Source organism: Carcharodon carcharias, chromosome 19, assembly GCF_017639515.1.
Source record: "Carcharodon carcharias isolate sCarCar2 chromosome 19, sCarCar2.pri, whole genome shotgun sequence".
NCBI classification, from domain to species: Eukaryota; Metazoa; Chordata; class Chondrichthyes; order Lamniformes; family Lamnidae; genus Carcharodon; species Carcharodon carcharias.
Genome location: NC_054485.1, coordinates 19,066,174 through 19,088,452, shown reverse-complemented (window position 1 = coordinate 19,088,452; position 22,279 = coordinate 19,066,174). Strand labels below are relative to the sequence as shown.

General features: G+C 47.6%; 1 protein-coding gene across 1 annotated transcript; it reads right to left on the bottom strand.

The window, feature by feature from the left end:
- Positions 1-978: 978 nt before the first annotated feature.
- zdhhc18a (zinc finger DHHC-type palmitoyltransferase 18a) lies at positions 979-20,730 on the bottom strand. Its single transcript, XM_041212640.1, has 8 exons — positions 20,110-20,730; positions 16,346-16,506; positions 14,892-15,041; positions 12,241-12,378; positions 11,588-11,636; positions 7,401-7,503; positions 3,481-3,593; positions 979-2,244 (listed from the first exon to the last, which is right to left on the bottom strand). The coding sequence occupies exons 1-8, from the start codon at positions 20,337-20,339 to the stop codon at positions 2,130-2,132; spliced, it is 1,059 nt and encodes a 352-aa protein (XP_041068574.1). The 5' UTR covers positions 20,340-20,730; the 3' UTR covers positions 979-2,129.
- Positions 20,731-22,279: the final 1,549 nt, after the last annotated feature.

Genomic DNA, 22,279 nt, shown 5'->3' with positions numbered 1-22,279 from the left:
TTGTGTTCCATTACTGCTTCTGAATTTGACACAGGTCAACATTTCCTTTCCTAAGAAAATGAAACTGTTGATAAACAAGCAGCTTCTCCAGTTCAACAGAGATAAACCTTAAGTGATCACTGCTTTCCTCCCCACTAGAGTATTGAGACCATAGTTCCCAATTCCATCAACCTTGTTCAGGCTGAACTCAACAGTCACAGCTGATTGTAAGGGGATTGATTTACTTCCCCAAGACAACAAACTCCTGTTGAATTGCTCCAGGTCTCACCAGTTCCAATATCAACAGCATTAGGAAATCAACCTGTCACCAAATCTCATGATTTGTGTTTTCTTTTGCTGATCTCCTCCCTTTTATCCCCTCCCACTTGAAGGTGTAGTGTAGTATTACTAACTGAGTACTTTTCTCTCAAGAGCCATTTGCCATGTGAGCCGAGACCGTGAGTGTCAGCAAGTTATTCAACTAGGGGGAGCACCAACTGAACACAATTGCACACAGTTCACCAAAGTCACTGTATGGTGATCAGGGGTGGGGTCCCTGGCTGACTGCCCCTTTGCGATCCCTGTCCTCAGCTGAAATGAGTCAGCACAGGTTGGAGTTGGGATCAGGGCCAATTTTGTTTTGTACACTTTGTACCATTCTAAGCAGTGCTTTCACCAACTCAGGCAGCAGGGAACCTACAACAGTTTTAATTCAGAAAAAACCTTTGTGGGGCCAGAAAATAAACCTGAATATTGTACTTTGAATCTCCATGTTGGGCAGTATTTGCTATTGAGATGCTATGCCTCAGATTTCGCCCATCTCCAAAAGCATGTACTGTAGGGAAACGAATGCGGTAATTAGTCAACCAGAAACTTACAGATTGTAACAGCAGAGCTAGAATGTATGATAATACAGTGGGACACTCCAATGAGCCATCTCTGTCTTCTCAGACCTGCTCCAACCATCCAAATCTCTCCATTCCACTCCACAATCTGTGATTCAACTTTCCAATTTTATTTTCACTTAAGAGCTCACCAGGGGAGACTTTTAGGCAAATAGCACCGATTTTATTATAAATACAAATTAATAGGAAATAAAACAGCAATAATTAGATAACATTCTCTGTACAGACAGCAAGCTGGCACAGAGGATTCAAACAAAAATATTTTAAAATCATATAAAGTGGTAGAACAAATTGGCAAGAAGTTTCTTGTGCAATTCTCACTGCAGTATGCACGTAGGCAAAGATTGTGCTGAAAGCACAGGCAGGATCCTAGAGTGCAATTTCCAATTCTGCATCCTCACCCCGTGTTACAGATAGAGGCCCTTTGGCCAATCTTCACCAGACTTCAGGCTGTAGCAATGCTCACCAACACTTCGCGACACCTCATCCCTGGAGTGCTTTCTTGAGTCCATTCCCTTCAAACACCCAAAATACATGAATGCTGAGTGCCCCAGGGTAAAGAAGAAAGCATGAACATTTTGCTTTCTGCTGGGCACTGTCAACCATAGTAACTTGATATTCATCAACACACAATCCCATTTGAAGCAAAAGATGCAAATCAGCAGCTCATAATTAGATTAAAAATATAGGCCTCCTCAACGGCGGCTCCACCTCCCCCTTTCAAATGCAACATTAACCCTTTAACACTAGCTCCCAATCTCTGTTCCTTTACTGTAACAGTAACATAATTCAGCACCAGCAGTCGCTGTGCTGTGTCTGAACGCACAGCTGGCTTCAGTGTTTTGTGTCAGCTCATTCCAGCAGGATGACCCTGCTCTTATTTCACTATAATGGAGAGGAATTCCAATGAAAAGTCCCCAAACTGGTCAGGCAGATGACTGCAGACAAGAACACATTCCCAGGTTCTTACAGCCCATTTGCTGAGCAATCCAGCACTGATTCTTCATAGGACCCATGCACTTGTACACATGGAGTCAATCTGTTTCTGAGAACTTGGCTCAAGTGACATTTCCGGCCATGAGAACTGCATGCAAAATGTCACCGAGTCAGGCAGCTAAACATTCCCACAAGTTGTAGCCTCTGTTTCAGTTCATGCTAGGGTGAGGTCATGGGTAAGAGGGAAATGGATAGATGCATGAGAGGTGGACTCAAACATGACAGGCATGGCATTAATTCACACCATCATTAGGGGACCCCTCCTACCAGGTTGGCTTCTGTTTTCGCTCCCTGAGAAATTTTATGCTGGTGCCCAGGCAGCTGTGTTGTGTCTGGGTCCGAGAAACCACGCCTGTCAATTAAACTGGGGAGCAAAGAGAGAAAGTAGTGAGTAATCTACAACCATGCATCGATGAAAATATTAAAGTACTGGTCAGTATATTCATACAAACTTAATTTGCATACAAACTTAAGTCAGCTAAGCAGTTCCCAAGATATAATCTGGGGCACTTCTTTAGAGATTTTCTCCATAAGAGAAATAAGTGTAGGATAAGAAAAGCCATTCATATATTCAACCTCATCCTTGTAGTGTACTAACTCCCTCAATGAAGCCCATCCTTCGGCTACCCCAACTCTTCCGTCAAAGCCCATCCTTCTAATAACCCAACATTTCCACTGAATCCCATCCTTCCAATAACTGAACTATTCCACATAAGCCCCATTCTTCTGATAACCCAACTCTTACATTGAAGCCCATCCTTCTGATACTGCAACATTTACATAGAAGCTCATCTCTCAACTTGCCCAGCCTGAGCTCCACTGATGATTGTGTGTTCAATACCTTGCCAATTATTCCAGATATTTTCCATTCTCCACAAAGAAATTTTTGTACCTGTTCCGAATTTACTTTTCATAAGCAGTGACTGGCAAAAGCAGACAGTGTTGCAGAGGGGGGGAAACAATATTGATATATCACTGTTTGCAGAGGGACGGCAGTGCTGATGAGTCAGGGAGATGGGTCATTGTTGACTGATGGGGCAGCACAAGTGCATTACACTGGAGTTTAATTAATCCTTTGTGATTGTTGGAAATAATACTGCAGGCATTTACAATTTATTCCTTTCCTTATTCAATCCTCTGATTCAAGAACTATTAGATACATTTGCTATTTAAAATTGTGATGCATAAATATAGGAATAAATAAGCATTTAGTTCTCCTCCAATCCAGAGTCAAAAACTCCTTTCAAGAACTTCAATTCTTGTCCATTAATCCAGATCAGCGGGAAATACCAAACAAATCTCACTGTGCTGCAGCATTAGCACAAAGTACTTTGCAGCACTGCACAAACACTGAGTACAGGTTTTGCCAGAATTCAGTAAAAGGAATAAAGCAATGGAAGCAGAGAAAGACACAGATAGACAGACAAACATACATAGGGGGTGAAGAGAGAGAGAGATGGAGAGGGTGGGCCTACAGACACACAGATAAGGGACCTAAGGGAATGGGAGAAAGAAAATGATTGAGGGAGAGACACACAGACAAACATACAAGGAGATGGAGGGAAGGGTGAGAGACTGATTTGTAGGTTTCTATCTCTACCTGGGTGGCATTGGTCCACACAAGACTGCACAGCAGTTAGTGATGATACTGTTGTAACTATAAGGATTAGTGCTTTCCTCTGAGCTTCGTTTACTGGACCACGAGCTTTTAATCTGTTAAAACATTAAAGCACAGAGCATCACACAAAGGGCAGGATCAAAACACTTGTGTCACAATTTCTGCTTTTAAAGTACATTTCTTTCCAATGCTTCTTTGCAGAGCTATCCCTTCTGTGCAAACTCCATCAGTTAGCAACTGCAGGAAACACCCTGGGATACATCACTCCAGTCAAAGTGATGGTTGATGTTTAGCCAAAAACGAACGTACAAATGAGGAGTAGGTCACTCAGCCACTCGAGCTTGCTCTGCCATTCAATAAGATCATGGCTGATCTAATTTCAACCTGAACGCCACATTACTGCTTCCTCCTCCTCCTGCCACCGCCCCACCTCCACCCCCCACCCCCCATAACCTTTCACCCCCTTGTTTATCAATAATCTATCTACCTCTGCCTCAAAGACTCTGCCTCAAAGATACTCAAAGACTCTGCCTCAAAGATACTCAAAGACTCTGCCTCAAAGATACTCAAAGACTCTGCCTCAAAGATACTCAAAGACTCTGCCTCAAAGATACTCAAAGACTCTGCCTCAAAGATACTCAAAGACTCTGCCTCAAAGATACTCAAAGACTCTGCCTCAACCACTTTTTGAAGAAGAGAATTCCAAAGTCTCTCAACCCTCAGTAAAAAATTTTCCCATCCGGGCGACCCCTTACTTTTAAACAGCAACCCCTAATTCTAGTTTATCCCACAAGAGGAAACATCCTTTCCACATCCATCCTGAGAAGTCTCTTCACGCTTTATACGTTTCAATCAAGTTGCTTCTTACTCTTCTCAACTCCAGCAGATACAAGCTGAGCTAATCCAGTCTTTCTTCAAAAAACAACCTGCCCATTCTGGTATTAATCTAGTAAACCTTCCCTGAGCTGCTTCCAATGTTTTTACATCTTTCCTTAAATAAGGAGACCAATACTGTACACAGTACTCCAGACGTGGCCTCACCAATGCCCTGTATAACTGAAGCATAACCTCCTGACTCGTATATTCAATTCCCCTCGCAATGAATAACATTCTATTAACTCTGCTAATTACTTGCTGTACCTGCATACTAACCTTTTACAATTCACGCATGAGGACACCCATCTGCATCTCAGAGCACCTCAATCTCTCACCATTCAGATAATATGTTTATTTTTTATTCATCTCGCCAAAGTGGATAATTTCACATTTTTGCTTTTATATTCCATTTGCCAGATCCTTGCCCAATCATCTAACCTATCTCTATCTTTTTGCAGACCCCTTATGCCCTCTTCGCATCTTACTTTCCTACCTATCTTTATCATCAGCAAATTTAGCAACCATAACATCAGACCTTTCATCTAAATCATTTATATAAATTGTAAAGAGTTGAGGCCCCGGCACTGATCCCTGTGGCACACCACTCGTTACATCCTGCCAACCAGAAAATGACCCATTACTATGTTCCCTGTTAGCTAGCCAATCTTCTATCCATGCCAATATGCAATCCCATACAGCATGAGCTTTTATTTTCCGCAATAACTTTTGCAGCATTTAATCCTCTCTACATTCAGAGCCAGCACCACATAGCAAGGGGTCCACTGAACACTCGCAGGGCAGATATAGTACAGGTTAGATAGAAAGCAAATCTCCCTCTACGCTGTTCCATCAAATACTCCCAGGTCAGGTATGGCAAGGGTCAGATAGAGAGCAAAATTCCTTTCACACTGTCACATCAAACACTCACATGGATACCATAGTAGAAATTATGAGTTTAGTTCTCTACACAAATAAAGCACAGCGGCTCCCACTACATTCCTCTAAATCTACAGCCACAACTGCGTCAATGTGACAGTTCCATTTCCTAAGCAAGACACTCCATGGTTTCTCTGAAATTGTCAATTAGAGCATAACTAGGTACAACCTAATGATGAGAATCAGGAACCTGAAAGCCATATGGAAAACACCTTTAGATATTCTCACGTCCATCTTATCAGTGACTTCCAGAAATGTAACTAGATTAGTCAGATATACACTATCCTTAAGAAATGCTGACACTGTCTCTTGATGATTATAGTAACCTCCCCACAATTAATAAACTGACAGGTCTTTGGTTTTCTGGTTTCTCTCCTCCCCCTTTCATAAATTTGCGATTTTCCAATCCAAAGGCACAATCCCTGAACAGGTGAGGAAATTGCAAAATACTAAGGCTCACTCTGCAATTTCCTCACCTGTTTCTCTCAACTGGGATGGAAACCAGGAGATTCAGCCATTTACCTGCCTCAAGTCTCATTACTTACATTTTTTTTTAAAAAACTAATTCTGCTAAATTCCCCCCTTTTAATTTTAGGTTTTCGCTTACAGCCTATATTTTGTCTCCTTCGTCTATTTTGAAAATGGATATAACTTACTCATTTAACAGGTTTGCCATTTCGTTGTACTTACACCTGCATCCGCCTTTCATGGGCCCAGATTGCTCCTTACCACATTATTTTATCAGATTTAATAAACTCCTTGTTTGTTAGTTTCGATATCTCTTGCTAGTTTCGTTTCCATATTCCTTTTTTACACCTCTATTGCTTTCTTTGTATTCTTTTGTGTTTTATTGCTCCTCCAGTCTGCTGGATTTCTAGTTTTCTTTGCTTATACGTAAGCCTTTTCTCTTACAATGCTGTCCATTAATTCATTTTTTGACCATCAATGCTTACCTACGCAAGTGAAGCCATTGCCTTTTAGGGGTATGTGCTGCTTCTGTATCGTACAAAACCTTAATGGTACTTACCATTGTTAGTCTGCACATTTACTCATAAACAGTCCAGCCCAGTTTACCAAAGTCAATTTATTGCTCATTCATTCAAAGTATGCTTTACTTAATTTCAGAATAGACAGGCCAACAGAGTGAGGGACCCCAACCAAGAGAGACTGAAAGACAGCGAGGCCGAGACCAACGGAGAAAGCCTGACTAACGGAGCAAGCAAGATAAACTAACAGCAAGACTAACTGACGGAGAACCCCAAAGTGAGCAAGTCCAACTGACTGACTTTTCATCCCACCAATGTGCAATTCAAACGCAAATTCTAGAGGTGCACTCAACTACTGCACTGCTCACTCAGCAATATTAGTAACAAGCGGACAAGCAATCTATATTTTATAAGTCCAGTAAACCAGCAAATTAAAGGAGACTCTAGAAGCTGAGGCATGTGTGTACAATGGCATTATAATTAGTACTGCTTCATCTCCACAGTTATTTGCAATAAATCTTCAAGCTCGTGGCAAAACCAGTTAAGTCGGTTGCAATCATGACTAAGGCTTCCAGTGGTTTGTGAGCAGCCTCAAACTGAGTGAACACCGACGGGCTCGACACATTAGCAAGCAGCTTTATTCACCCGTCTATATGGACTGCTGAGCTCCACTTCAATAATGGAAGCCATGGAGCTCACTCACCTAATTCGTGCACTTGCGCAGCATTGAAGAATGATCAGAATCATTAATTAACAAGCATTAATAGCAAAACATAAAATAATAAAAACATTTCTTCTGACAAATCAATATTATAAAAGTTTCTGGATATATAAAACTGGATGCCAGGATGTCTGTGTTATTAAATGAAGCTGGCCAGAGTTGTGCAGATGCTTGTCTCCACCTTTACAATAAATCAAGACAGGTGTAGCTGGGTGCTCTTGTGACCCATTTAATTGATCACACAGAAATAGTTGTGATGGAACAATAGCAAGCAAAGCTAAATTTACCAAAGCCAGACACCAGGTTCTGTTTTGTTCACTTACACACACACGTACACACACATGTGCGCACACGTCCACATCCACACATCTCAGTGTACTCACATCTTCGTTTGTTGTCAGGTTGGAAGCCACCAGATACGTGTGGAACCCTGAGAGGCCCAGAATGGACCAGACTGAGAAAAAACAGACCACCAGCTCAAGTGCGGTGAGTGGAGTCAAGGAAAAGATCCTCCCAAAGTTCAAACACAACCCAACCTCTCCCAATACCCATCCTCCGCCCCCTCACTGCACACCTCACCCACCTGTACACAGGTGAACACAGGTGAACCACTCAGATGACCATGCAACCTCTCGGATTGCACTTTTTGGTTATATTAACAATTGCCTGAAAGTGATGAGGCAGGTAGGAGACCTGTATTCAGTCCTCTGTCAGCTCTGTTCTGTACAAATCCTGTGGTATTTATCTGTTCCAAGAACCACAACCTCCCAAAATCTGCCAGTTCAGTTTTGAAAAACTACAATCCTTGGTCTAAACAGAAATAAAACACTGATTTCTTCCCCAGCCCAGGAGGTAAAAGTACCACTTGGTATAGTATTGAAACAGGGTGCCACATTTTATCACAGCTCTGTGCTGAGTTCACTGATGTTGCTGGCGAGTCATCTCGTTCACTGGAAACTAGCCTCAATGCCCTGTGATAGGCGAGGGAGGATGCAGGAGGGACAATCAGACAGTATTCCTGCTCCCAGTCACTCGTGTAGACACCCTCAAATATTCTACTGTTTCTCACTCATACATAAAATCAGCACTTGTGGTAATGCCGAAAGGACAAAACTCATGGAATGATACCCTAGTGAGAGTAAGTGCCCATGGAACTGTACCCCAGCGAGAGTCAGTGCCCATGGAACTGTACCCCAGCGAGAGTCAGTGCCCATGGAACTGTACCCCAGCGAGAGTCAGTGCCAATGGAACGGTACCCCAGCGAGAGTCAGTGCCCATGGAACTATACCCCAGCGAGAGTCAGTGCCGATGGAATTGTACCCCAGCGAGAGTCAGTGCCGATGGAACTGCACCCCAGCGAGAGTCGGTGTGCAGGGCACTGCACCCTAGTGAGAGTCAGTGCTCAGGGAACTGCACCCCAGCGAGAGTCAGTGCGCAGGGAACTGCACCCCAGCGAGAGTCGGTGCGCAGGGCACTGCACCGTAGCGAGAGTCAGTGCGCAGGGCACTGTATCCTAGCGAGAGTCAGTGCGCAGGGCACTGCACCCTAGCGAGAGTCAGTGCGCAGGGCACTGTACCCTAGCGAGAGTCAGTGCGCATGGCACTGCACCCCAGTGAGAGTCAGTGCGCAGGGCACTGCACCCTAGCGAGAGTCAGTGCGCAGCGCACTGCACCCTAGCGAGAGTCAGTGCGCAGGCCACTGCACCCTAGCAAGAGTCAGTGCGCAGGCCACTGCACCCTAGCGAGAGTCAGTGTGCAGGGCACTGCACCCTAGCGAGAGTCAGTGCACAGGGCACCGCATCCCAGTGACAGTCAGTGATCAGGGAACTGCACCCTAGCGAGAGTCAGTGCGCAGGGCACTGCCCCCCAGCGAAAGTCAGTGCGCAGGGCACCGCACCCTAGCGAGAGTCAGCGCGCAGGGAACTGCACCCCAGCGAGAGTCAGTGCGCAGGGCACTGCACCCTAGCGAGAGTCAGTGCTCAGGGAACTGCAGCCCAGTGAGAGTCAGTGCGCAGGGCACTGCACCCCAGCGAGAGTCGGTGCTCAGGGAACTGCACCCCAGCGAGAGTCGGTGCTCAGGGAACTGCACCCCAGCGAGAGTCGGCGCTCAGGGAACTGCACCCCAGCGAGAGTCGGTGCTCAGGGAACTGCACCCCAGCGAGAGTCGGTGCTCAGGGAACTGCACCCCAGCGAGAGTCAGTGCTCAGGGAACTGCACCCCAGCGAGAGTCGGTGCGCAGGGCACTGCACCGTAGGCACCGTAGCGAGAGTCAGTGCGCAGGGCACTGTACCCTAGCGAGAGTCAGTGCGCAGGACACTGCACCCTAGCGAGAGTCAGTGCGCAGGGCACTGCACCCTAGCGAGAGTCAGTGCGCAGGGCACCGCACCCCAGTAACAGTCAGTGATCAGGGAACTGCACCCTAGCGAGAGTCAGTGCGCAGGGCACTGCACCCTAGCGAGAGTCAGTGCACAGGGCACCGCATCCCAGTGACAGTCAGTGATCAGGGAACTGCACCTTAGCGAGAGTCAGTGCGCAGGGCACTGCCCCCCAGCGAAAGTCAGTGCGCAGGGCACTGCACCCTAGCGAGAGTCAGCGCGCAGGGAACTGCACTCCAGCGAGAGTCAGTGCGCAGGGCACTGCACCCTAGCGAGAGTCAGTGCTCAGGGAACTGCAGCCCAGTGAGAGTCAGTGCGCAGGGCACTGCACGCTAGTGAGAGTCAGTGGGCAGGGAACTGCACCCCAGCGAGAGTCGGTGCTCAGGGAACTGCACCCCAGCGAGAGTCGGTGCTCAGGGAACTGCACCCCAGCGAGAGTCAGTGCTCAGGGAACTGCACCCCAGCGAGAGTCGGTGCGCAGGGCACTGCACCGTAGCGAGAGTCAGTGCGCAGGGCACTGTACCCTAGCGAGAGTCAGTGCGCAGGCCACTGCACCCTAGCGAGAGTAAGTGCTCAGGGCACTGCACCCTAGCGAGAGTCAGTGCGCAGGGCACCGCACCCCAGTGACAGTCAGTGATCAGGGAACTGCACCCTAGCAAGAGTCAGTGCTCAGGGAACTGCACCCCAGCGAAAGTCAGTGCGCAGGGCACTGCACCCCAGCGAAAGTCAGTGCGCAGGGCACTGCACCCCAGCGAAAGTCAGTGCGCAGGGCACTGCACCCCAGCGAAAGTCAGTGCACAGGGCACTGCATCCCAGCGAGAGTCAGTGCTCAGGGCACTGCATCCCAGCGAGAGTCAGTGCTCAGGGCACTGCCCCCTAGCCAGAGTCAGTGCTCAGGGACAAGCACCCTAGTGAGAGTCAGTGCGCAGGGCACTGCACCCCAGCGAGAGTCAGTGCGCAGGGCACTGCACCCCAGCGAGAGTCAGTGCGCAGGGCACTGCACCCCAGCGAGAGTCAGTGCGCAGGGCACTGCACCCCAGCGAGAGTCAGTGCGCAGGGCACTGCACCCCAGCGAGAGTCAGTGCGCAGGGCACTGCACCCTAACGAGAGTCAGTGCGCAGGGCACTGAACCCCAGCGAGAGTCAGTGCGCAGGGCACTGCACCCCAGCGAGAGTCAGTGCGCAGGACACTGCACCCTAGCAAGAGTCAGTGCGCATGGCACTGCCCCCTAGCGAGAGTCAGCGCTCAGGGCACTGTCCCCTAGTGAGAGTCAGTGCGCAGGGCACTGCACCCCAGCGAGAGTCAGTGCGCAGGGCACCACACCCCAGCGAGAGTCAGCGCTCAGGGCACTGCCCCCCAGCGAGAGTCAGTGCGCAGGGCACCACACCCTAGCGAGAGTCAGTGCTCAGGGAACTGCACCCCAGTGAGAGTCAGCGCTCAGGGAACTGCCCCCCCCCAGTGAGAGTCAGTGCACAGGGCACTGCACCCTAGCGAGAGTCAGTGCTCAGGGAACTGCAGCCCAGTGAGAGTCAGTGCGCAGGGCACTGCACCCTAGCGAGAGTCAGCGCTCAGAGAACTGCACCTCAGCGAGAGTCAGTGCTCAGGGATCTACACCCCAGCGAGAGTCAGTGCACAGGGCACTGCACCCCAGCGAGAGTCAGTGATCAGGGAACTGCACCCTAGCGAGAGTCAGTGTGCAGGGCATCGCACCCCTGTGACAGTCAGTGATCAGGGAACTGCACCCTAGCGAGAGTCAGTGCTCAGGGAACTGCACCCCAGTGACAGTCAGTGCTCAGGGAACTGCACCCTAGTGAGAGTCAGTGCTCAGGGAACTGCACCCCAGTGACAGTCAGTGGTCAGGGAACTGCACCCTAGTGAGATACAGTCCTCAGGGTACTGTACCCTGCTGTGAGTCAGTGCCCAAGGAACTATACCCCAGTGAGAGCCAGTGCTTAAGGAACTGTATGTACCCTACTGACAGTCAGTCTCTGTGGAACTGTATCCCAGTGAGAGTGTCTTTAGAACTGTGCCAGAATGAGAATCAGCACCTTCAGGAAGAGGAAAGAAAATAAAAAATATAAACCAGAAACTAATATCAAAATTAATATGGTAACCTCCCCTTTCCCAATCATATGATGCCCTTCCAAACTGGATAGCTATGCTCGTGACACCATGTAGCAGCAATGGAAAGGATATCTTGCTGGAGTTTCCTGGAGCGCATTTAATAACCCAATGTTCTGAGATCCTGAGGGTGAAATAATGAGAAAGATTAGTGAAATAAGGACAACTCATGCTAACAAAATACAACCATAGAGCAGTAAACATGGGAAAGTCAGTTGGTGCAATTCAAAAAGTAACTTCCTCTTGCCTTGAATTCACTTGTGCATAAACTTTCATCCAAATGACATCAAAGCTCTACCCTAGGTAGACTGTTAAGTATAAAGATTTACCTGGGTCATGTCTCCACCTCCACCCACACCCAGCCAACTCTAACCCTGAAGCATGCGATGAAGAAACTCACCACCAACATTGTGTTTCACTTGTGCAATGTCTGTCACCGGTTTAATCAGAGTGCTCGTCAATTCATTTCTATTGAGAAAAGGGGCAATTCTCGGCATGGCCCCTCCACATTATTTCAGAAAGCAATCTGATTCTCATACTGGCCTTCCCACCACCTCTCCAAGGTCAGTTCATTCACGTACCAGCTCCCACCCTCCTGTTACTAGGAAAGTCTTCACTCCTGGACTGGCCCCTGCTTTGATTTGCACTGACATTTTATCAATAACTTGCATTTATATAGCTCCATTAAAGTAGCAAAAAAGTCCCAATGTAAACTTTGGAGGACTTACGCAGTGTAAGGTGAGTTATCACACAGGCAAATATGAAAGCAGTTAGAAAGGAAAGCGAGAGCAGAAACATGTAGAAAAATCTGTAGTTCCTTTTCCCGACACAGTTTCCAACCCAAGGACAGTGGTGGTCAAATCGCTCTGCAAAAGAGGGACAAACATTCACAGTAGTACATCAATCACTGTCACCATCTCCTCTCCAGGCAGGGGAATTCAATGCTGGGGTTTACAACCACAGTCAGCCTCCCAGTTTTCACATCTAAGCCTTCACAATGACCTTCCAACCCTTCCAGCCACATCCCATTCTCCATGTGTGTGTGAACCATGTGTTATGGTCTTAGCTCTCAAAACTCAGGAATAGGAACAAAGTTGTGAGAAACAAGTGATGGAAGGTCCCAAATACAACTGCGACTCTTCCGACGTTAACAACTTGTTTAAGATTCCAGACCCACACTGTCCCCTTTTCACCATGGATGTCCAATTCCTCTACAGCTCCATCAGCACGGCCTGAGGGCTCTCCATTTCTTTCCTGAATGGGGACCCAACCACCACCCTCCACTGCTTAGCTGAACCTGTCCTTATTAACTTTTCCTTTGACTTAACACACTGCTTCCAAATAAAAAAATGTTTCTATGGGAACTTGTATGGGCCCTAGCTATGCCTGCCTTTTTTGGGAGATATGTGGAACATTCTTTGTTCCAGTCCGACTCAGAGTCCCTCTCTCACCTCTTTTCCCAGGACAAACATTCTTTTCCTACCCAAACCACATGGACTGCAGCTGTTCAAGGCGGCAGCTCACCACCACCTCCCCAAGGCCAAGTTGGAATGGACAATAAATGCTGGTCTAGCCAGCGACTCTCACATCCCGTGAAAAGAATTTTTAAAAATTAAAGACTGCATCAATGCCATTTCCTACTCTCATCCCAAACTAGAAAATTTCATCAATTTTATTTCCAATTTCCACTTTCACTTTGCCTTTGCACAGTTCGTCTGCAAGTCTTCCTTTCCTTGACTTCGGTGCATCCATTTCTTGGGTTAGGCCGTCGATGAATATCCACTAAGTGCAGTAAGTCCTACAACTACCTTGACTACACTTCCTCCCACCCCACTTCCTGTAAGGACTCTATTCTGATCTCCCAGCTTCTCTGTCTCCATCTCTGTTCTGGCGATGCCGCTTTCCATACCAGTATTTCTGATATGTATTCCTTTTTGCTCAACTGTGGATTCCCGTCCATCACGGTGACAGAGCTGGACCATGTCCCTCCTGTTTCTCACGCTTCTGCTCTCACCCCTCCCCCTCCTTTCCACGACTATGATGTCCTCACCTTCTGCTCCACCAGCCCCCACATTCAACAAAATCAAGCTGCTCACAATGCATTGGGATGAACAAATGCAGACTGTGAGATCACTTTGCTGAACACCTCTGTTCAACCCACATGCACGACCCCAGGTTTCCGGTCGTCTATTATTTTAATTCTCCACCTCAGTCTCACTCTCACCTCATTTTTCAATTAAGCACTTTACAGCCTTTGTGACGTAATACTGAGTTCAACAATTTCAGATCATTACCACTGCCTCCAGTTTTTCAGACTACTATTCCCACTTACACCTCCTCTAAATGCACCTTTTGATTTTTTTAACTTGTCACATTACCACCATCTTTGCCAAGCACCATCATCCCTTTCATCCTTTAATCTCTCCTGCTTTCCACTGAATTTCCTTCTTATACTTTCCTCCCCTCCCATCTTTCCCTCTCTCTATCTGTTTAAAACCTGCTACGTCTCTAGTTTTCCAGTTCTGATGAAAGGTCATCAACATGAAACATTAACCATGTTTCTCCATGTACGCTGCCGGACCTGATATTTCTAACATTTTCGGTTTTTATTTCAGATTTCCAGCATCTCAAGAGTTTTATTTTTGTATAAGTGATAGATGTTTGGAGATAAGATGTTGTCAAATCAAAAGCTTTCGTTGGATTCCCACCTACAGTCTAATAAGTGGGGATGGAACTGAGATACTGAGAAACAACGTGCCTGGTTTGATGCCCAGAATGAGCTGATCTCAGCTGAATATATTTAGCATTTGTATCTCTGGGTTTAAAGAGGGAAAAATCAGCTTTTAATCATAATCGTTGATTGGTGAAAAACGAATGAACGAATGAATCTGGTGAGGACAAGATCACGCCATGCTACATTGAATGGTCTGCTGAAACTCACTGTCTCAGAGACTGGGGTTGCCTGCAACGAGCTCCGTGTGCTCTTGGCCTGCCCTGATCCAGCTCTCTGTGCTCAAGGGATGTTCCACCACCCAACACCCTACCCAGGCCTGCCCTCACCCAGCACCCTACCCAGGCCTGCCCTCACCCAGCACCCTACCCAGGCCTTCCCTCACCCAGCACCCTACCCAGGCCTGCCCTCACCCAGCACCCTACCCAGGCCTGCCCTCACCCAGCACCCTACCCAGGCCTGCCCTCACCCAGCACCCTACCCAGGCCTGCCCTCACCCAACACCCTACCCAGGCCTGCCCTCACCCAGCACCCTACCCAGGCCTTCCCTCACCCAGCACCCTACCCAGGCCTGCCCTCACCCAGCACCCTACCCAGGCCTGCCCTCACCCAACACCCTACCCAGGCCTGCCCTCACCCAACACTCACCCACACAGTTGTCACAAAGGCTGCAGTGTGATGTTCGCGGAGGCCGGAACATTTTACAGCTGAAGCAGTATTTGAGCTTCACTGTCTGCCCATTGATCACCACTTCCTTTGTGCGAGGTGGGGGGCGGTAACCTGATCCCCCAGAGTTATCTGGAAAAGAAAGGAACAAAATTTGTTGTAGTGTACCAAGACTGTGGAACTCACTGTGCTAAAACCTGAGGATGGTTTAAACTGCAGGAGCCCAGTTTTTCTGTGGCTTAGAAGCAATTGTTTCCCAATTGCCCATTCCTTCCCTTCCTGAAGGTAATGTCCTCTGCTGGGGCATGGGTTCCAGCTGCACCATAAGAACAGAAGGACATTCCGCCCCTCAAGGCAGTTCCATCATTAAATTAGATAATGGTTGATTAGTTGCATAACCCTTAGTACCTTGCCTAATAAAAATATATCAAAAACAAAAATACCTGGAAAAAACTCAGCAGGTCTGGCAGCATCTGCAGAGAGGAACACAGTTAACGTTTCAAGTCTGAATGACCCTTCCTGTTGAAGGGTCATTCGGACTCAAAACATTAACTGTGTTCCTCTCCGCAGATGCTGCCAGACCAGCTGAGTTTTTCCAGCTATTTTTGTTTTGGATTTCCAGCATCCGCAGTATTTTGCTTTTACAAAAATATTTCAAATTTTCAGTTCACCCCACCTCAATAGCTCCTTTTTGGGGAAACAGAGAGTTTCAGAATTCCACTACCCTTGTGTAAAGAATGCTTCCTGATGTTGCCCTGAACAGCCTAGCTCTAACTTTAAGGTTAAGCTCCCATGTTCAGGACTCCTCCACCAATAACAAGTACTTTTTTTATATAGCACCTTTAACATAGGGAAAAGTCACAGGAACGTTATCTAACAAAACATAATGCCAAGGCACATAAGGAGGTACTAGGAAAGAAGAGTAGGTTTTAAGGAGCATCTTAAAGGAGAAAAGAGATAGAACGGTTTAGGTAGGAAATTCCAGAGCTTTGGGCCCAGGCAGCTGAAAGCACAACTGCTAATGATCAGAGAAAATAGTTTCTCTCCATCTGCCCTATCAACTTGTTTAATTATCATATACGTCTTAATTACATTGCCCCTTAATCTTCTATATTCAAAGGAATACAAGTCTTATCTGTGCAACCTGTACTCACAGTTTTACCCTTTTAGTCCTCTTGCCATTCTGATGACTCTGCACTGCACCACTCCAAGGCCAGTAAATTCTCCCAGATGTGCAGTGCTCAGAACAGATTGGAGTCCTTTATATAGGACTTATCAGGGATTTATACAACTAATTTCTACCCTTTGTATTCCAGTCCTTCAGTGCCCTGCCAGAGAGCAGGTTGCACAATGAGTTACCTCTGCAGCCCATCAGCGAAGTCACCCCCATCACGCAGCATGCAGCCAGTTACGTAAGTTACAGGACAGTCAGCTACCTATCTGCCTCTCCAAGTGAGCTGCTTCATCCGGTGTGGCTCGTGGCAGAATCCCAGGGTCAGTGAAACTTGTGTGCAGCAAGGTGCTCACCACAAACACAAACAGCAGCCCCGCAATAATCGGAATGGCCAGAGTCAGGTTCTCCATCAGGTAAGGACAACTGTCAAAACAAAATGCAGATGGTTTGCACCTACTTGGGCACTGGCTAACATGCTTGACAAAAATCACACAACCAAACAAGCAGGAAGCAGCTATCGAAGGTGCCTATTCTGACTTTACTCTGTATTTAACTTATGTTATCTATGCCCTGGGGCTGTTTTATGAGACTATGTAGAGAGAGCTTTACTTTGTATTTAACCTGATTTCACCTGCCCTCAGAATGCTAGACCAACCCCACTTTACAGGGGAAGAGTTACAGCTGCAAATTCCTCCTTTAGGTGTCAAGATGCACAATTCTGATTTTTTTTTTCAAATGTACACTCTACACCTAGAAAGGCCTGCAGTTCATAGAATCAGGAAATTGTCTGTGGCCCTCCACCAGACACAATGCAGCAGTGGAGCGAGTCAGCCCCAGGCACTGGTCCTTCTGACTGCCAGAATTCTGCAAGGGGAGAGGAAAACTCCACTGATCACAATGAGTGGTTTGGCATGCGGTGTGGCTAGAAGCTTAAGACCATTCTACACAGAACCTCCTCATAGTCCACAGCAAGCACCATAGTGCAGCTTCCCATGCTGGCTGAAAAAACTCACTGCAGCGATCTGTTATCCCTTATTAGTAGCAGAGAGCTGTATTTCATCACTCTGTGATATGAGGGGCTCCCAGAACCCTGTGCAATAGTACCCGACGCAGAGAGCAGGAAAAGGGTAAATCATCAATCCTGGGCCCCTCTCAGCTTCTGTGTGTTAGTGGACAGAGTATCAGTGGAACTGCCTGTTGTCTGTTCTGTTAGCTGATTACAGGTGGAGAAGCAGGGAGAGCTGTAGCTGCCGGATTGTGTGGGAACTGTAGGGGTGGGGGCATTACATAGAAATTACAACATGAATACTGGCTGTTCGGTCCACATGGTCAGAACTAGTGTTTATTCACCACACAAGCAGTATCTTAATTCCATAAGCCTGGCTTGTTCCTACACTGCCTTCTTAATTCATTTATAAAAGTTGATTGGTCTCTGCTTCAATCACTAACATGAAGAGAGAACAGGTCCAACCTCCAAGGTTAATTACTCAGTCTCCCACCTCACATATGATGAAGCATTGCTTGGGAGAGGCAACTGAAACTGTCACAGCCTCGCTAGGGTCAACTCATCTAGGGGCACAGGATTGATCAGAGTTCATATGACACAATCAGATCCTGATCATTTCACAATGAATAAAACAGGGGCTGATTGAACTTTGCACTGCCCTTCTCGGAGAGCAGACATTCAAATTGAGTCTGCTCACTCCAGTGCATGTGTACAACCCTGCATGGTTAGACAATGTAAATAGGTGCCACGAAGGCTGCTCCACAATGTACGGGCCAGGCACAGGGGCAGCTCCGCAATGTACGGGCCGGGCACAGGCAGAATGCAGTCCATCAATTACATTTCAAGAAAATCCTAACTCTGATATAAAGTTCTCCAACTCTCCAGTGAGGTCTGTAATGTCCTTGTTTGAGAGCAGGCATTGAAACTGAGTTACATTCCCCACTGCCTTCTCTACAGTCAGACAAGATGGGCACAGGCAGCGTCACACAGTGTACAGGCAGCTCAAGCTTCACCAACTAATATTTCAAGAAATTCCTAATTCTAACCTAAAATTCTGCAACTCTCCACCGAGCAGACGAACAAAAAAAATCCAAAGCAGGTCAATATTGCAGATCAATATATGCCTCATCACCATTTGATTCAATCATCATCTTGTTCACTGCAAGCCATAGAACACAGTGACACGTAGCATCTCAGCTGGGAGAACCAATTCTCGTACAGTCACATATCTCTGATAATGAAGCATTCCAGTAAACCACAGGCAGCTGTTCCCGATACTGTGGAGACTTCCGCAAAATGGTGAGCCACAAGTCAGTGAGCTCATCCTGAGCACTTACAATCATGGAGCAAAACATTGACTGACACGCGGAGATCATCCACCCATTGCTGAAGAGATTGCATAATATAAAACTGTCAGCATGGTAAAAATATCTGTGACAAGAGTTGGCATTGTAAGGCCAAAGAGAGCGGTAATGGCACAAGTAAAGAAATGAAAGATGTGTCAAGAGGAGTTGTGGAGGCAGACTGAGGAACAGCTGCCCTTCGAGAGCAAAAATAAAAGAAAAACAAAAGTAAAGCCAAACCTGCAAAGAAAAAGGAAACAAAATGGGGTTGGAGGTTACAGTCTGAAATTGTTGAACTCGAAGTTGAGCCAGGAAGGCTGCAAAGTGCCTAATCAAAAGATAATGTGCTGTTCCTTGAGGTTATGTTGAACTTTATTGGAATGCTGCAGGAGATGAAGGATCGAGATCAGCACAAGATCATGATGAAGAATTAAGATGATAGCTAAGGTTCCCCTTGTCTTCACCTCCACCACACCAGCCTCTGTATTCAATGGATCATCCTCCACCATTTCCGCCACCTCCGGTGTGATGCCAGCATTCCATTTCATCTGCAATATACTGATTCACTCCTCAATCATCCCAACACCTTCTCCCTTTGAAATGGCACCTTTCCACGCAAGTGCAGGTGATGCATTAACTGCCCTTTTACCTCCCGTCTCCTCACTGTCCAAGGCCCCAAACACTCCTTCCAGGTGAAACAGCAATTTACTTGCACATCTTTCAACTGTATTCACTGCTCACAATGCCATCTGCTCTACACAGGGGAGACCAAATGTAGAATGGATGACTGCTTTGCGGAATACCTCTGTTCAATCTGCAAGTGTGACATCAAGCTTCCAGTTGTCTGTAATTTTAATTCCCCATTTTGCTTTCAAATTGACCTTGCTGTCCTCTGCCCCCTGCAGTGTCCCAACAAAGCTCCTTGCAAGTTTGAGGAACAGCAACTCTTTTGACGAAGTGCTTCACAGCCTCCTGAACTCAGCACAGTTTAACAATTTCAGGTCGTAACCTCTGTCCCCCATTTTGTTTCTCCTTTCTTTGCAGGGTTTTGGTTTTTAACTTGTTTTTGATATTGGATGGCAACTGTCCATCATTCTGCCATTAGCAGAAGCCACAAGACATTTTTGTTTCTTTACTTGTCCCATTACCACACTCCCTTTAGCCCTGCAACACCATTTTAAAAATTTGATCTCTCCTGTCTTCCGCCCTATCACAGACCTTCCCCTTTTTGTTCCTTTCCCACCTTCCCCCGCTCTCAGTTCTGATGAAAGATCATCGAACTGAGATGTTAATTATTTCTCCGCAGATGCTGCCCGACCTGAGTATTTCCAACAGTTTCTGTTATTTCAAATTTCCAGCATCCACAGTATTTTCCTTTTTGAGAAAATATCTGGTATTGGGTTGCCAACATTGCAATCGCTTCAATCTATGGAACTTGGAACATAACTGCCCCTCTCCTCCTTCCCGTGTCTCTGAGTTTGCTTCGCGTGGCCCATCACTGGAGATCAGGTGCTCACACTGGGTCTCAAACACCGTCAAGATCTTGGACCTCAAATCCACCAACACAAGAAACACCCGGTTTACCACAGGCCACACACTTGACTGTGGGTCACTGTCCCCAAAACATCCCCAGACCTCCCGTCAGTCCCTAAAAGTTAAAGCAGGAGAAGCACTCACTCGAAGCCGAAGAAGAGGCCGCTGGTGCTGAGGATGAGACCCAGTGTCAGGTAGAAGGCGCCGCTATGCCGCCCGCTCATCAATCGCCCGTCGCAGAAGAACCGGTTCTTTCCCGCGAACGATTCCCACTTCCGCCGGCGTCGCTGCTTCCCTGAGGCCGGGGCCTGGGGGGCCGGGGTGGAGCCGTTGCCGGGCGCCAGCGCGATCTGCCGGTACTCGCACTCTTTCATTCCCAGAGCCGCAGGGGATTTCCCCCCACACGGCCCGGGGTCTCCGCTCTTAGACCCGATCACCGGGCGCCGTTCCCCGCGGCACCGGCCGCTCCGCTTCCCCGCCTCCCGGTCTGAGCTAAGCTCAACATTCAGACTCCAGCTCCCAACATCGGCAGGAGGGGCCAGGAAAGCGGGCCTCCAGCAACACCGCCACCTGGCGGCTCGGAGAAGGGGAACGGCCTCCAGCAACACCACCACCTGGCGGCTCGGAGAAGGGGACCGGCCTCCAGCAACACCGCCACCCGGCGGCTCGGAGAAGGGGACCGGCCTCCAGCAACACCGCCACCTGGCGCCTTGGAGAAAGAGATTGGCCTCCACCAACACCGCCGCCTGGCGTCTCGGACAGAGAGAGAACTGACCTCCAACAACACGGTCACCGGCAGCTCGGAGAAGGGACCGGCCTCCAACAACACCGCCACCTGGTGGTTCGGAGATGGGGGCCGGCCTCCAGCTTCGCCCACACCCGGCAGCTCGAAGACATCAACCAACCGCTAGCAAACTGCGCCATCTAGCGAACTTCATCAACACCACCAACTGGCGAAAACAGAATTACCTGGAAAAACTCAGCAGGTCTGGCAGCAGCATCGGCGGAGAAGAAAAGAGTTGACGTTTCGAGTCCTCATGACTTGGACTCACTCAAGTTCTATCGAAGGGTCATGAGGACTCGAAACGTCAACTCTTTTCTTCTCCGCCGATGCTACCACACCTGCTGAGTTTTTCCAGTTAATTCTGTTTTTGTTTTGGATTTCCAGCATCCGCAGTTTTTTTGTTTTTACCACCATCTGGCGGCTGAGTCAGGGGGCGGCCTCCAGCAACACCGCCACTTGGCGGCTCGGAGACAGGGGTCAGCCTCCAGCAACGCCCACACCTGACCGCTGACAAACTGCGCCACCTGGTGGCTCATAGAAAGGGAACCAACTTTCACCAACACCGCCACCTGGTGGCTTGGAGACAGGGGCTGACCTTCAGCAACATCACCACCTGGCAGCTCAGAGATAGAGAACGAGCCGACAGTAACACCGTCGCCGCCTCGCAGATCCGGAACAGAAAAATGCAACAACTTAAGACCATGAACTCTCCTCCATCCCCACCCCTTTTTTCGATGTTCATTTTTATTTTTTATTTTATTTTCCCACTTATTTTCATTATTATTATTTTTAAAATTTATTTCCGTTTTTATTAATTGTTTTATCCCCAGCTTTTAGCCTTTTCGATCTTTTTTCCCACCACCGTCCCCTCCCCCCACTCCCATTAGGGCCATCTGTCACTTTCCAGACAGCTTACCCTGGTCCTGCCATTATCACATTCTGTTTTCCACTCTTAATGTCACCATTAGCACCACCTTTAACTCGAAAGAGTTACTATTAATTGTGTTTGTGATATCGTTCACAATCTCTCCTTTGCCTCCACCTGTCGCTGGCCTTCTCTCCAGCTTCACCTGTTCCACCTCTCTTAAACAGTGTATATTTCACCACATTTCTACTTCCCTTTAGCTCTGAGGAAGTCATACGGACCGAAACGCTGACTCTGTCTCTCTCCACAGATGCTGTCAGACCTGCTGAGTTTTTCCAGCATTTTTTGTTTTTGTGACAGAAAGCCTGCCTCCAGTGACATCACAACCTGGTAGCTCAGGGACAGGGCTTGGTTATAGGAATGAAGAACTTCACTTAAGTAGATAAATTGTAGAAGTTGGGACTGTTCTCCTTGGAAAATAGAAGGTTGAGAGGAGATTTGATAGAGGTATTCAAAATTATGAGGTGTCCAGACAGAGTAGATAGGGCAAAACTGTTTCTATTGGTGTTGGGATCAGGAACTAGAGGGCACCAATTTAAGGTAATTGGCAAAAGAGACAATGGCAACATGAGGAAAAATTTTTGTATGCATTGAGGACTTAGGAT